We start from the raw sequence: 17,634 nt of genomic DNA on the forward strand, positions 1-17,634 counted from the left end.
CGACAAAACAGAGCATACCTTTGATCTAAATGTCGCGTAGAGTTGGTTGGGACGAGAAAAGGCAGTCTAAGGACGATCCATATATCCCGCCCTCTGTTACATTGAGACTCAAGGATATTAATATTAGTTTCTGTGATAACAAAACTACTTTGAATACAAGCGTACATGGAAATAACAAAAAAAAGCAACAAAACCCAAAGCATTCTGCAAATGTTTATTTCAAAACGTTAAGCTATCATCACATATTGTAGCATAGAAGTAATATTTATTTATTATTTTTAAAATATATGTTTACTTTGAAATAATTGGACATGTTTGTTATATGTTTCTTTTATAGTATTACCACTACTTGGTGGATGTGTATAATATTTTACATATCAAGCATAGTCCAGCAGCAGAGATTACATATTTAGCCCGACACAAATTTCTCAGTTATAGTGGGTTTTGTTTTTGTGGTTTGTTTGTTTAGTTTTTTGTACCTTCATCTTACATGGTCCTTTCAATGAAACAAGCCTAGCCACCTTCGCATAAGCAGAACTCAGTAAATTCCTGGTTGGAACTGTTGCAACAACATTTGTGAAGATTAACAGTCACATGATCACTTCATCAATTTTAGCAACTCTTTTGAAGGCATTGAAATATCATCAGAGACGGCATTTGGTACAAGAAATTAAGAAGTCCCTTCTCGAGACCAACGTTATGTAGTTGGATCTAATGCTTGTGGATTTCATTCACCTTTTCACCGAAAAAGAGAGATTAAGACTATGAGTGACTATAGCATACTAAACAAACACCTTATCTTGGTTTATTACATCTGATCGAGGAATGCTAATATCGCCGAAATAGTTGAGAGTGTGCAAACCACACTAGCATTTTGCAATACTACATCCTTTAAAATACCTACAGTGATGCGAGCTTCCAGTAACTCAGGAGTAAAGCTTTCTACATTCGCATGCATATCAATCACTGCTCGGTCCTTGATTGAAGAAACCATCTTGACTGAGTGCAATATCACCGAGATATCAGAAGTGCAAACGATTAATTATGCCCCTCTGCTGCCAGACTAAGAAGATAACACAGATTTCCCTGATGGTTCAGGGATGTGGTAAATTCAGAGCACTTTTACAATTTTCGCTAGTATATCACCAATATTGACCATTTAAAAATAAATAAATAATAGGTATTTTTATATGCATACCATACCGATGGTGAAACTTTTACACTAAATATTTACTGTTTTGTTTTTAAAACATTACTGAGAAAACAAAATTGTATTCAAAACAATTTCATAACTGAGGCAGTTACAGACGGTGCGCATATACATACATTCAGCTGAGTGTTATAATGTATAAAAATGGTATCTGCATAAATAATTGTTTTGACACACATCAGTATTTCTTTATTTAACATACGACTTAAAATAGTCTCTTTCAACACTTTTTTTTCCAGCCTGAAGCCAAACATAGAAATGGTATATTACAAGTAGTAAAAAAATGAACAACACGGTAATGATCTAGAACTACACATGATGACAGTAATACAGAAAAGAAATAACATAGAAATGGAATACACAAGAAAGCCCCCAGAATAACATTAAAAAGGATATTGTTTACAAACTATATGACTGACATATCAATCTTACTTAACATGATTGTGAATAAGAGATTAACATAATGTAACATAATATATTTATAATATTTCACAAATCTGGATTCCACAATTTATATCAGTAACGCATATAGAGTTAAAGTCTCACGAATAATATATCGTGTTTATAATAAACATATAAAATAATGGTTATTTTTAATAATGTATAACGATGAAATATTCACTTAAAACATCTGTATCAAATATTTGAATACAACAACCAACATGAATTTCGTATTATAAAATTATTCATAATTCGAGTACAAGATTGATGAGCAAACTGAAAAAAACCACACACTAAATTAATAAATAATTACGTATGACTCGACCAAGCAGTATAATTAAAATTTTAAACTTTATTAAATGTCAGTTCTTCATCCTGATTGGTTAACTTCAGACGTAGATTAGCTCGCCGGAATAAAACAGAACAATCGAGGCTTACTTTGCTATATCATTTGTTGGTGAAACCGACTTTACGGTCAGCGCCCGACCTTCTGTGCGAGAACTCGAACCCTTTGGAACAGACGGTGGTTGTGGCGACATGTGTTTTCGAAACTGGAAAAAAGTATAACCAGTACAATTTTCATTACTTTACTTGTTTGTTAATTATACCGTTAACACACCAAACTTCAAAACGGATCAATCTGTTTTCATGCGGATAGGATACGGGTCGTGACACCAAAAACGGGTACCAAACTGTTTCAGTCCGTTTTGGTCTCAAGTTACAACATACCTATGTGGATTGAGCAGCACGGTTACGGGTCAGTACGGTTTTAGATTCTGGTGTGTCAACGGAACATTGGCGAAAACGGGTCATTTTGGTTCGGTTAGATAACATGGTGTAAGTCATGTGCCATTTCAATTGCAAAATGGAGGCGGTCTGTTAAGTGGAAAATGACTTTGTTTTTATATAATAATGCCACAAAGAAGCGATACATCGAGCGCATAAAAAACACACAAAAACCCAAACAAAACCCCCAAACAAAACAAAACAAAAAACCCCTTTAAAAACATGCTTTTATTACCCTCCTGATTAAGATATAGCGGTGTCGTAGAAATTTCGTACGCACCACCAGGTGTGTATTACAAACTGTATTTTGATTTGTCAACAGGTAACAGAGTCCATTTCGATTGGTTGGACAGCGACCTTATTAGCATAACGGGACTATTGTTTTCATTCATAATTAATGTCAAGGTCAGTAACATCCCACAACTTTTACTACAAATGTCATTCACCGATTCAGCAATGTCATTCATTAAAAGTTGATGTAAACCGGACCGCGCAAGAAATAATTTTAAATAAAAAATAGAAGTAAAATAATGAACAGAACAATAATTAAACATATTTATTTTTGGTCAACAAATTGTTATTATCAGTTGTGATTTGTGAATTCATCATTATTAAGTTCGACGACAGTCACTTTTTGGACCCTTGTTTTGGCTTCGTACACATTAAATAAAACATAGCCAACGTTAATTTTGCCGTGGTATGTGCTATCCTGTCTATGGGATAATGCTATAAAAGATCCCTTGCTACTAATGAAAAATGTAGCGGGCTTCCTCTCTAAGACTATGACAAAAGTACCAAATGTTCGACATCCAATAGCCGATGATTAATAAATCAGTGCTCCAGTGGTGTCGTTAAGCAAAAAAACGTTTTTTGTTTTTTTTAATTGTCGGCCCTGCTCGGAAGACTGAATCACTGAATAGGCGATCATGTGACACTACGTCACGATATAGGTCAGCGACCGTAGAATTCTGCTGTCCGAAGTTTGCCGAAGCTTACCTAGCTGAATGTGGGTGCTGTCGGGTTTCTTTAAGTAGTGTTTGTATTAGTGATTAATATGTGGATTTTTTAAATCAAGGAACTCGAAAATGCTCGATGTAAAGGTATTTGACGTCAAACATAGGATTGTTGTGGTATTAGAGCGGGAATCTTTGACTAATCTTTGATGGGCAGCGATTGCGAAAAAATTACATAGCTTGGTCTCCGACTGCAATGAGAGCGTATAACCTTCCGAATGTCCGTCTAGCTCTCTTTTACAGTCAGAGTTCTCGGGCTAAGCAGAATCCAAAAGTGTACTGATCCGTAAGCGTGTTGCTCAATCAACATACGTTTTATTACCGTTGACACACCAAACTTCCAAACGGATCAATCCGTCGTCATCCGGATAGGGTCGTGACACATCAAAAACGGGTATCAAACAGTCTCAATCCGTCGTCATCCCGATAGGGTTGTGACACATCAACAACGGGTATCAAACCGTGTCAATCCGTCGTCATCCGGATAGGGTCGTGACACACCAAAAACGGGTATCAAACCGTGTCAATCCGTTTTGCATTAAACAAAATAATAATAATAAAAAAATAAAAACTTTTGAAAACATGCTTGTACAAAGGCTGTTCATAATGATGGAAGTGTTATCGACACGCTTGATTTGGATAGTCACTCGTTATTTTTTTAGAGCGAGAAGGAACTCCCCAGTGTCCCACAACCCTGTAGAATGTACAGCGCTTCCTAATGCGGATCAGTACCGATTGATTAGATTAGATTAGATATGTTTTAAACGTGCTCACATACCTTTATGGTTTCGAGCACGCCTATCCCCAGTCCGGCCTCCGATATAATCGGTGGTCTGACTCGGGGCAGGAAAAACCTAACTATAATAAAATTTTGAAATTTTAAACTGGAGGTCAAAAAGAGTAAATATATTATGTCGACATTAATAATTTTGAATGCGTTCCCAAAAGAAATACAGAAATCCCTACTCTACACCTATATAATTATTTAAAATTAATTCAAATTTAGATGGGGAAGTCTAAAAGTAAAAACACAAACATTATAATTTATTTTAAAAAAAACACAAAAAAAAAACAACATTTATTTAGTCCCCAGAGGCAAGGGAAAGGGTAGAGGGGTAAGCCCGGCCCACAGAAAAGTTATATTGAATTTAATATTTATTTAAAATGATTACCAATCGTATTTCGGGCCTTGGTGTGACCAGGAGGAAGGGGGGGGGGGGAGAGGGGGCGAGAAGTGGGGCCGGAACTTTCACAGAAACCTACGGCCAAACCGCCTACGCCCTATGGCCCCAAAAAACCTAACCACCGGCACCACAACCACACACCCCACCCCCCACCCCACCGTGTCCAACCGCAGCTCGATCCAGTCATGGCAATCATTTGTAGAAGGTCACTAGTAGAGTGACCTAAAGCTTTAGTAGAAGGTCACTAGGAAAGTGTCCCAACCCAGTTACCTGCCCTGTTTAATTATATAATTGTTTAATTAAAAATCTAAAACATAGTTAAAATAATGATAAAAAATATAAAACAGATTAAATGAGCGAGCATGCCAGTAACCTACATTATATTTTATTTTATTTTATTTTTAAAATAGATAATAAACAAATTAAAAAAGACGAACTATATACATGTATAAGGTGCAGTTTCCGGAACGGGGAGGGGATTACTGCCAGATAAGCCTCCCCCCATAATCCAAGCAACAATCACACATTCAATCATACAACATATATACATTACACAACAAAACAAGACAACAAAAATTAAAACTAATCGGCTAAAGATAAAACCCATTGAAACGCATTGGACAGAATCGTATTTGGTGTGTCAACGGTATAAGTGGATTGAGACCAGAACGGATTGAAACGGTTTGGTACCCGGTTTTTTTTTAGTGTGTCACGACCCGTATCCTATCCGGATGAAAACGGATTGATCCGTTTTGAAGTTTGGGGTGTCAACGGTATTAAAAAGTTTGAATCTTGCACACATTCCTGTCACTATTACAATGTTAGGTATATTGCGAGTGATTAATAATAAAATGGGCGGAACAGGATTGATGTTTGACGCTGATTTCATCACAATGTTTTGAAGGTCAGTCTGACTGAAAAGACCTTACACTTCACTTTGGTTTCTCTCCATCAGATGTGACAAATGTCAGCATTTTGTGCCCATCATCTATAAACAGTAATTCCGAAGGCATCCAGCCCCTGGGGGATTTTTGCCAACAATTATTTAATTCGTCGAATGAAAGTCAACTGGTTTTTTAAACAGATCTTCTAATCAGAGCTAACAGGAAGATCCCATTTCAAAAACATCACTTTGAGAGCCGACAAGCAGAACTTTTTATCGGTGTTCTAGCTAGATTTTTGATAGAGCAGGGCGCTAATTTAATCGTGGGGCATTTTTACACAAGTCAGATGTTTTTAGGTGATGGATATGATCGAAGTTTTTACATTAATAAAAATCATACATGTAGGTATAGAAATGGAAGCACACATTAATTTACTAACCTTTTTCTTTTTTTTGATTAAGGGGTCAATCAGTTTCTAAAACACTTTTTTAATTTTATTCTTAAATGTGGGTTTTTGATGAAAAAGACATTTATGGCCATAGGTAATATTATTGTACCAATCCACTAAATATAGACACAAGTAAGGCATAATTAATACATGTAACTACAATCCTAATTTTTCTATGTGTAGTTTTTATTCCATTTAATACCATCCACAAATGTAAATTAAAATAAATAGATGAAATAATTAACAGAAATCTATAAATGAAAAAATAATGAATAAATTATTAGAAATACATAAAGATAAAGAAAGTAATAAAGGAATAAACAAATACATAAATTGGATATGTTGCAAATATTGTTCACCGCATTTCATTTCTGACACGTTAAACACGGATATTTGGGTCATTTCATGTTAAATTACACCCCCCCCCCCCCCCCACACCCCAAAAAAGAGAGGAATTTTTAACCTCACCCCCTCAGATTTGTCTGGAATTTTGTTTCTAGGGTGGTTTTGGGTGAAAAAGCGTAATTTTCAAAGATGAGCTCAATCGGACCAGCGTTTTGGCTGCTACAGCCCGACCATTTTGGCAAAAATCACCAAAACTGGGCGGTGGGGCCCTATATTTGAATGTCCATAAATAAGTAACCACCGGTCCAATTTTGATGGGAATGACATCTCTTAAATGGAAATTGCCCAAGGATTTCAAATTATCAAATTGCATTGAAAACGGTTGTTTTTTTCAATTTGCTTTTGTGAACTACAGAGGAATATTACACCTCTAGTTCTGTTATATTTTGTAGAAAACATGTTGGGCTATAATTTTGACCAATTTTCATTTTAAGGTCACGAGGGCAACAAGGTCAAATTCAAAGTCAAAATGAAAGTCAAAAGGTCATCACACTTTAACTTACATCTACATAATGGCAGATTTGGAATCTTTGGGCAATTTCCATTCCAAAGATACCATTCCCATCAAGAATGAACCAGTGGTTACTTATTTATAGATGTTCAAATATAGGGCCCCCCGCCCAGTTTTGGTGATTTTTGCCAAAATGGGTGGACCGTAGCACCCAAACCGCTGGTCCTATTGAGCTCATCTTTGAAAATTAAGCTCTTTTTTTAAAGCCAAAATCTCTCTAGAAACAAATTTCAACAAAATCAGAGTGGGTGGGGTTAAACCCATTGGGTGATTTGACACGGAATTAAGGCTAAGGTCCAGACAGCTCTCATCAACAAGATTTTGCAGACATGTTTTTACTAAATATAGATATACCTAGATACATGTACACCAAGTAAACAGTTCTGCTAGTTTGCATTGTGTCATGTTATAAGGATCCAGTTAATGTTGCATTTATAATGACCGTTTATAGCAGTTATGTAACTTAGTGTGAGTATTTGCAATGGCTACCTAATATAATAAATTACTTTTAAAACTTAGTTATTAAAATAAACCTTGCATTCGATGTAAGAACGAAGTTTATCTTGATGGTCTACTTTCAACTGTTGCTTAATGAGTTAATGATTTAAGTGATTTATGGTTATCTGTGGCAGAATAGGCGGATTACTTCTCAATCAAGCTTTTTAACACTGGCAAAACAATTCCCTGTTAGCCCACCGGTGGAAGAAACTGGTGCCACACTTCAGCAACACGTTCATCTCGTCGCCGTAGTCGCCAACCTTTCCTATGACAGGTAACTTCTTTTTTGGGGTTTAGCTAGACTTTAAATTTTTCGGCCGTGGCTCAAAATTTTATGGTTATTTTTTCGTAAACATTCCGACGCACTTTACTTCGGCAGTCCATCCAAATTGCTCAAATCACCTTAAAACCATTTTGGTAGAGTAAAATGCTTCAGCTCATTTTGGCCCTAGGTCTCTGACCTAATTACTACATTTTTAATGCAAATTCCGCCCACCTCAAACTTACCCCCCCCCCCCCCCCCCCCATATGCCCGGACTAGTCAGAGGCTAAGCCCGTGACAGGTGTGTGCGAAACCTTAGTAATATATGCGCACGTTAAACTAATTACTCACTCACTTAAGACTGGCAACGCACCCACCTGCAGTCGTTACGTTAAAAGTAATTTCAATACTTTTTATATACATGTAATCCAAACTTTAAATTAGTGTTGGGAATACAAAACCTCAACACAAAATACACAATTCATACATCTTTATGTATTAAAGTTACTATTTTCTTTTACATAATGGTAAGCACTAGATATTATTTTTCCTGTAAATAAAGTTTATTTTTGTAGAATAAAATGTACAAATAGGATTACGCTTATTTAAAAAAAATGTTTTTTTTATTATTTCACAGGCCTCTTTCCAATTAGGCGATAACCATACCGATTGTCTATTAACTTTTGATCCCGCAAATGACATTTTTGACAGAAGGCGTTAGCCTGAGGTTAAAAATGAAACATATGCCGACATCAAATAGACAATAACACCCGCAAATCTAAAAACTCTATATGGTTATGTGCATTGTAAACTGAATCGTTTTCCTACTGAACTAACTGTATATTTGGTATTTCTTGAAAAAAAAAACCCTGGCTACAATCTACACTCGTCATCAGTTTACAATGGTCTACAAACACGACCCCCGACCCTCTCTGTTGAATCGAAATGCATATTAGCCATGTTGATAGACTGAAGAAATGAACCCCCCCCCCCCCCCCCCCCCCCCCCCCCCCAGGTTCTAATTAGATAGGATATGCGGAATGTATTGCAGGGTATGAAGAGACTGCCACTTTTATCGTTTGACGGTTATGATATTGTGAAACCACCAACACTTGCTTATGACATAAGATTCAAATTTTGAATCGTTTCTCTCACCCTTTTTGATACGATTTATTGCAAGTGACATTGAAGACACTTTCAATGCAGCTACAACCGACAGTTGAAAGTAATCATTAACCGACAACCAAGAGCCGATTAGTCCCGACAACCGATAATAATCGTAGTGTCTTCTTACCATTAGTTGGGAATACAGACCCGTGACAACACTGTTTTTATATTATTATTATTTTATTATTTTTGTATGGCAATGGATTATAGCAGAGCAGGCAACTAACGTAGCAGGGAGGCACAAACCGTGGTGTGGGGGTCGGGCAGGGCGACGCGCCCTTCTATTTATTGTTAGCTAGAACACCGAGTTTGGACTTTAATATAATGTATAATCAAATTATACTAGCCTGGTTGCAAAAACAAATTTACGGGAAAGCAGTAAAAGAAAATTATTTTTCAGTTTTTCTGAATCAGTACACCCCATAGTGTTTCAAAAAAAAAATCCCCATGTCTGGGGCTTGGGGATTTTTTTTTACAGCACTTTGAAATTAGGGCTTCAAAACCTATCTTTGATTCACAGATATATGGGGTAGGGATAACAAATTTACGGTTTGGTCACTTTTAGTCTTATTATGTCAATGAAAATTGGCAGGAAGTTACAAAAATAATTACGCTTTACTGTTGTCTATGGAAGGACTTGATGTGATGATGTTATCGTGATCAAATCCAAGATGGCTGCCATTTTGGCGATATTGTTTGGTGGTCTGCTCAAGTCATTCTAACTCATCAAAAGCAATACCGTGGACCTATCTCATTTTCGCCAAAAGTACATGTAGATATAACCAGTTCATGGCCAGTGCATGTAAAAGTTTAGAGTCTGGTCTCAAATCTTTTAATGTCAAACCAGAGAGTTTGCATGACGTTGCCATGACGTTAAAGCCTATCGCAGACGAGAGCTATCAGCTGAGCAAAAAAGTTACTTGAGACGTTTTGCTCAGCTGATAGCTCTGAACAATTTCACCGCACACGATGAGCTAAGTGCTGAGCTACTTTGCTTACGACTGTAGCGATGACGTCACTCTAACGCAATGTTCGTGTTTCCATTGGTCAGTTAGTAAATTCAGCTCAGCTGATAGCTCACGTAGCCCAAAAATATCAAACACGATAGATATTTTCCTCACGACCACGAGAGACGAAAAACTCAGCAAAATTGCCCGCACACAAGAGCTATTAGCTAATAGCTCTCGTGTGCGGTAGGCTTTAGAGTCCCGATAAGACTCTAAAAACTTTTATAAGCACGGGGCTTAGTGACAGGTGTTAAATATACTGAGTCAAATTAAAAACTTCACAACCGTTTCATCTTGGATAATTAGCAAATATGACAAAAGAACGTGTTAAATAAGGTAATTTTTTGTTGTTGTATGACGTCGAAAGAAAGAATAAGGATAAATGTTGAGTCAACAATCTGTCCTATGCGCCCACAGCATTCGTCAAAACCACAAACAGTCAAAATGGTAATTTACAAGCAGGGTCGTCTGATGAGATCACAGGTTCAGTAGCGCGTATGCCCTCCATGTGTACCCACAACTGCAAGACAACGCCTCCTCATTGACTGCCTGATGCGTGTAAAGACTGCATTAGGGATACGGCTCCATTGTTCCACTAATGAGGCACCAAGTTCCTGCAAAGTCTGTGGAGGGTTCACCACGTCGTCTCCAAACCCTCTGCCTGTCATCGGCAAATCGCAGTGTGAATCTTGATTCTTCGCTAAACACGACTTTATTCCATTCCTTCTGAGTCCATTGCAAGTGGCGTTGTGCCCACAGTTGACGTTGACGTCGATGAAACTGGGTCAAAATGGGTCCAGGATATGGGCCCCGTGCGTGGTGATGAGCGGTTCGCAGCCGATTTCGGATCGTTTGCGCGCACACCCGACGTCTGAAAAGTTCATTACTGGTTGCTGTAGCTCTCATAAAACGGTTGCGGAGGTGACGTATCACAATATGACGGTCATCTGCCTATGACGTCACACGTGGTCTACCCAGTCGGGAGCGATCAGCTGTGGTGCCCGTTTGTTGTACTCGTGTCCACAGATCATAAATTGCCCGTCGACTGCAACCCAAAGCCTTTACAACGTCAGCTACTGACGTTCCCGCATGCAACATGCCGACGGCATGTTAACGCTGCACATTTGTAAGGCTGGCATCGAAACAGGTCGTAACAAATATCGTTTTAATGTGTGTTTTCGTTGTGTCAGCCTACTGTGAGCAAGTAACGATGAACACACGTGTGCTATTGTAGTCACGTGACCAGTGGCACATGCAAAACCAGTTTTGCCTCAATGGTGCTGTGCACGTGCTATGGATCGTGTCACGTGAGTTGTGAGCTTCAAATGGAGTGTAGACATTGCCATTACAATATTTATTCATGAAAAATACCTGCTTTCATTGACTTTATTCAAATTTTAGATTGTGAAGTTTTTAATTTGACTCGGTGTATTATCCGTGCTAAGGGGCGGGACGTAGCCCAGTGGTAAAGCACTCGCTTGATGCGCGGTCGGTCTGGGATTGATTCCCGTCAGTAGGCTCATTGGGTTATTTATCGCTCCATCCAGTGCACCACGACTGGTACATCAAAGGCCGTCGTATGTGCTATCCTGTCTGTGGGATGGTACATCACTTGCTGCTAATCGAAAAGAGTAGCCATGAACTGGCGACAGCAGGTTTCCTCTCTCAATATGTATGTCGTCCTTAACCATATGTCTGATGCCATATAACCATAAATAAAATGTGTTGAGTGCGTCGTTAAATAAAACGTTTACTTCCTTCCTTATCTGTGCTAAGTCTTAGACGGAGGCTAGGTAGTATCCTTGTTTGCCTACTCACGTGTAATGGTGTCGTTGACGTGGGCAACTTCGCGTCTGGAGGAACATGGTCAGAGCTTCCTTTGTAGATATGACCATCTACACCTTGAACACCTACGTCAGAATCCTCTCTGTAAGAAGACAGTCCAAAGTAAAAAAAAAACCACCCATCAAATTTGCATAATGGTGGCTTCCTACAAATGCATTTACAATTTTTTATATTGATATGTAGGCTTAAAGATTACATGTTCAACTATATGCACCCAAACATTACAACCAGCTCAGTTTCGTTCATCAGGTCCGCATTTTACGAAACGTGCATAAGGTATAGCAATGCACTTACGGCAAACATAGAGCTAAGATCGCTTCGTAAAACGAGACACAGCAGTATTTCTACCGACATCTTCCCTTTCAGTTATAATTATTTTCGTGCTTATATACAAATGAAGTTCAAGCACGCTGTCATGGACACAACTATCTGGTCTGTCTGTTCAGGGCTTCTTTCCATGAAATGATCTTACCATTAAATACTTACCATCACGACAGTAACTTTTCCCTTCGAACGTCAGCCTTTTCCACGATACAGCATAGCTTATTGTCGTAAATTTTGGTACGAGGCAGTTGTAATGTACATGTCAAATGACAGTTAGATGATGATTTGGTTTAAACAATATTTATTACAGCCACATGTGCAGTTTTGGGATCAGCCAACAGGTAAATGCCTATATTAAGGCCAAAGGTTACAGGCTCCCATTTTTAAGGGGACATGTACGCCTATGGCCTTAATATAGGCATGCTATATGTTAATACTGTTATAACGGACTATAGTACCTGTATGTGGCAAGATAGGACTATCATGTGATATATACACATGTATTATGATATAATAATTATCATCTAAACAGTATTATTGTATTGTGATATTATTCATAGTGGATATGAGATTTTAAATTTAGTTCAGTCCTTTAACTAATAGTAATATCCAATCGTCAGTATTTATTTAACTTAACAGTCGGCGGGATCACAAAAGGCTCTACCCATAGACGGGAAGACAAGCCAAAGTCAATGGGGGTGGGGTGGAGTGGGATGGGGGGTCATGTAATTGGAACATCACCCTCAGGCTGAATTAAATGAAAATGTCCGAATCTGGATAATAAATATTCATATTTGCATTACTACCAAAATGTTATATCGTGTTCCAAAAATGAATAACTACGCAGCGTTACATGGATCACAACTAATATTATTAGCAGAATGATGGTAATACACGGTGAAATCTGTTAGGCCAGCTGGAATGCGAAAATTTGCTTCACAGCACTTGGGGGGGGGGGGGGGGGGCAGTTGACCACCACGACCTCCATCCCTTCTCGTTCGCTTAAATGTGTTTTAAGCAACACCACTCCCTTCACAACTTCGCATTCACTAATCATCATTGTCTTTGAGCTGCTATTTTCCATAAGGAGCAAGGGATATTTTATATTAACTTTCCACACAGACAGGACAGCACATGGCCTTTGATATATCAGTCGTGGAGCACTACGATCAGGTGAGTGCTCCACCGACAGAGCTAGATAAGACGTAGTTACGATGTTTTGTGAATTTAGCTCCTGTAATGGATCCCCTGGGAATGGCAGTCCTCCCATAGATGATTCATTTGACAGTGATTCTTGGAAGTCATTTTGACTCCATCTTGTGCAAAGATTCAACTTTGATTATGGAAAACGAATCTGTCGTTAAAATTCGCTTACGCTTGCCGGTATGCTACTTGGCTGTTGTTGGAAAGAGGTCTCAAGTACATCAACGTATGAGGTCCGCCACATGGCCGAACCGTCGCATAGGTGTCCAACATTTCTTCAACTTTAACCCTGAAACAGAAATAAATGTATACAGTCCTATAACAACAACAACAACAACTACAACGCTGTTTATAGATAAAAGTACATCAACGTATGAGGTCCGCCACATGGCCGAACCGTCGCATAGGTGTCCAACATTTCTTCAACTTTAACCCTGAAACAGAAATAAATGTATACAGTCCTATAACAACAACAACAACAACAACTACAACGCTGTTTATAGATAAAAGTACATCAACGTATGAGGTCTGCCACATGGCCGAACCGTCGCATAGGTGTCCAACATTTCTTCAACTTTAACCCTGAAACAGAAATAAATGTATACAGTCCTATAACAACAACAACAACAACTACAACGCTGTTTATAGATAAAAGTACATCAACGTATGAGGTCTGCCACATGGCCGAACCGTCGCATAGGTGTCCAACATTTCTTCAACTTTAACCCTGAAACAGAAATAAATGTATATAGTCCTATAACAACAACAACAACAACTACAACGCTGTTTATAGATAAAAGTACATCAACGTATGAGGTCCGCCACATGGCCGAACCGTCGCATAGGTGTCCAACATTTCTTCAACTTTAACCCTGAAACAGAAATAAATGTATACAGTCCTATAACAACAACAACTACAACTACAACGCTGTTTATAGATAAAAGTACATCAACGTATGAGGTCCGCCACATGGCCGAACCGTCGCATAGGTGTCCAACATTTCTTCAACTTTAACCCTGAAACAGAAATAAATGTATACAGTCCTATAACAACAACAACAACAACTACAACGCTGTTTATAGATAAAAGTACATCAACGTATGAGGTCCGCCACATGGCCGAACCGTCGCATAGGTATCCAACACTTCTTCAACTTTAACCCTGAAACAGAAATAAATGTATACAGTCCTATAACAACAACAACAACAACTACAACGCTGTTTATAGATAAAAGTACATCAACGTATGAGGTCTGCCACATGGCCGAACCGTCGCATAGGTGTCCAACATTTCTTCAACTTTAACCCTGAAACAGAAATAAATGTATACAGTCCTATAACAACAACAACAACTACAACGCTGTTTATAGATAAAAGTACATCAACGTATGAGGTCTGCCACATGGCCGAACCGTCGCATAGGTGTCCAACATTTCTTCAACTTTAACCCTGAAACAGAAATAAATGTATATAGTCCTATAACAACAACAACAACAACTACAACGCTGTTTATAGATAAAAGTACATCAACGTATGAGGTCCGCCACATGGCCGAACCGTCGCATAGGTGTCCAACATTTCTTCAACTTTAACCCTGAAACAGAAATAAATGTATACAGTCCTATAACAACAACAACAACAACAACAACAACTACAACGCTGTTTATAGATAAAAGTACATCAACGTAGTAGTTAATAGTATAAAACTCCTTAAACGGTTAAGAAGAGAAGTTTCTATAATGCTTTCCGAATTTTTTTCGCTAGCTACGGCCCTGTATACACAAAATTTCATTTTAATATCTTGAGTGACTGCATAAAAAATAAATATGGAAAACAAATTTTCGTATTTCCGAAGTTCAAACCGGCCTCGGTGGCGTCGTGGTAGGCCATCGGTCTACAGGCAGATAGGTACTGGGTTCGGATCCCAGTCGAGGCATGGGATTTTTAATCCAGATACCGACTCCAAACCCTGAGTGAGTGCTCCGCAAGGCTCAGTGGGTAGGTGTAAACCACTTGCACCGACCAGTGATCCATAACTGGTTCAACAAAGGCCATGGTTTGTGCTATCCTGTCTGTGGGAAGCACAAATAAAAGATGCCTTGCTGCTAATCGGAAGAGTAGCCCATGTAGTGGCGACAGCGGGTTTCCTCTCAAAATCTGTGTGGTCCTTAATCATATGTCTGACGCCATATAACCGTAAATAAAATGTGTTGAGTGCGTCGTTAAATAAAACACTTCTTTCTTTCTTTCTTTCCGAAGTTCAAGGGCCATAACTCAGTCAAAATGGGTAAATTGTGCCATGAAAGTCAAACTTGATCAGTAACAGAACATCATAAAGAAATACACACAATTTCAGCTCTCTACCTTGAAACATTGCAAAAAACAAAGTTCAGAAAACAATTTCTCAAGGCATTGTGAAAAAAACATCCAGAAAACTATATGTGGCACAGACGGATGGACAGAGACAGACAGACAGAAGGTCGGATATGAAACCGACAGTCCCCTCCAGTTGGACCTGTAGACGACTAATAACAAATATGTTCTGTTTTTATGTTCAATTTGTAAAAACATTGATCAATTTATAAATAAAACAGATATAAATACCCATAACTTTCGTTTGCTTAGGAAGTTTGAAATTGTATTTTATTGATTAGTTTATCCAAATCTATATAAGAATTGTTTCTCATTTTTTAGGAATTTATCGATGTATAAAAGTCACAAATGGTATAAAATCGATAAATTCCAAAAAATGAGAAACAATTCTTATAATTACAAACAGTACAAGAAGTGTACCTTAAAACACTCAAAAATAATTTCTTTCATTCTTACCGTCAGCCATGTTCTGTAAATAAGCGTAGGAATACATGTATACATACTATTGGATGTTTTGGGGTTTTTTTTTAACAGAATAAAAACAAATAAAAAATATATTGTAATTTTTATTTATTTATAACATGAATATCTCATCCAGTTTCCCTTATTTTTTTAATCGAGAAAACAGGTCACTTCCTTGTTCTATTTGTAAAACGATCACCGAACTGGGTCATTGGGCTTCTCGCCCATCCAGCTAAAAATAGTTCCAATCGATCTTAGTCTTCCGTGATGACGTATTTTTATGAGGTTTATGGAAGGATAACGCTTGGTTTTTTAGTGACGTCAGCCAATCAGAATACAGTAAATCGTATAAATTCGGAAAGTTTATAATTATATATGATTATTAGTTTGTTACTCTGTCTCTACTAGATAGAGATCCATTTTGAATATACGTACATATATACAGAACTTCACATACGTTGTTTTCGCTTCCTATTTATTTATTTTGCGCAAGAATATATATATCGAGTGGTATGTTCTTTCGCAAAATAAACGAGTTCCGGTCCAGATTGCACATAGGCCTTTATCACTATAGTAAGATTGAATAGGTATGTAATAAAAGAAAAGAAAATGGAGATAGTATAATTTCTAATTCCAAATGTTTTTCTTTTCTTTTGTTATACCAAACTGGAATTAATAAGGAAAAGAAAAAAAAGAAGAAAAAAAGAGAAGAAAACAACAAAAGAAACAAACATACAAACCATAAAAAAAAATACACACACACAAAAAAGAAGAAAATTAGCATAAATGGGTGTCAAGGTACATATGAGAGTGCAGGAGTTTTAGCAGGAGTGGTTTAGACTAGTGAGCGAAGTTTATAGGGGTGTCGAGTCATGCTCTCCCGGAAAATATATTGCAAAAATAAGAGAAGGTAATTTGCTTTAGCAAAGAGGGGTTCCAACATTATCTAGCTATTATAGCACTATTGTGTGATTATATTATATCTGTTTACATTATGGTTTGCTAACAAGTGTCTTCACACTTACGTAGGTTCCTTCTGATAATGCCGTTTCAACGTCTGCATGTCATATAGCTGAGATCGTAGTTTAGCTATCTCCTTCTCCGCTAAAGCTCGTTCTAGGTTCTGAACGTTCCGTCGAAGACTGAACCCATTGAGTGGATGCAGGGATGGAAGGTTTCAAAGAAATTAAAGGTATAAAACATTAAAAAGTTGTTAATAAACAACGGTAGTTCCAGTAGAGAAAGTACCTCTTTATATTATATTGTTCATAATACAAAACAGAAATGTACCTAGCTTAAACAAATTGGGCCGATTTCATATGTCTAGGTTATCGATGGGTTTTGGAAACCTATGGTTTAAACCTAAGTTAAACCCTGGGTCATGTTTACTGTACATTTCGCATGTCTGGTTTTCAGTAATCCTAGTTTAACACTGGGTTACAATTGTATTGCTTGTTTAAACCTGCCCTTGAGGTGGTTTTTCGCTGGGTTTGCTAAAAGTAACTTTTCTTCATGATCAAGTTAATGGATAATTTCGGCAGCAAAATCGTATTTTACATCAGTATTGCAGAGCCATGAAATGTGAACGTATTTTTAGAGATTATTTGAAGC

The 17,634-nt window shown here is 37.7% G+C and overlaps 1 protein-coding gene across 1 annotated transcript in view; it reads right to left on the reverse strand.

The window, feature by feature from the left end:
• Positions 1-200: 200 nt before the first annotated feature.
• Positions 201-17,634, reverse strand: part of LOC121378269 (glutamine-rich protein 2-like) — a 76,039-nt gene continuing 58,605 nt past the window's right edge. The window contains exons 8-11 of the mRNA XM_041506351.1: positions 17,049-17,165; positions 13,361-13,477; positions 11,635-11,743; positions 201-2,202 (exon numbers count right to left, since the gene is read on the reverse strand). Coding sequence (XP_041362285.1) covers positions 2,086-2,202; positions 11,635-11,743; positions 13,361-13,477; positions 17,049-17,165 — 460 coding nt within the window. The 3' untranslated portion in view covers positions 201-2,085. The remainder of the gene's footprint in view (positions 2,203-11,634; positions 11,744-13,360; positions 13,478-17,048; positions 17,166-17,634) is intronic.

The sequence above is a fragment of the Gigantopelta aegis genome, chromosome 8 (assembly GCF_016097555.1).
Source record: "Gigantopelta aegis isolate Gae_Host chromosome 8, Gae_host_genome, whole genome shotgun sequence".
NCBI classification, from domain to species: Eukaryota; Metazoa; Mollusca; class Gastropoda; order Neomphalida; family Peltospiridae; genus Gigantopelta; species Gigantopelta aegis.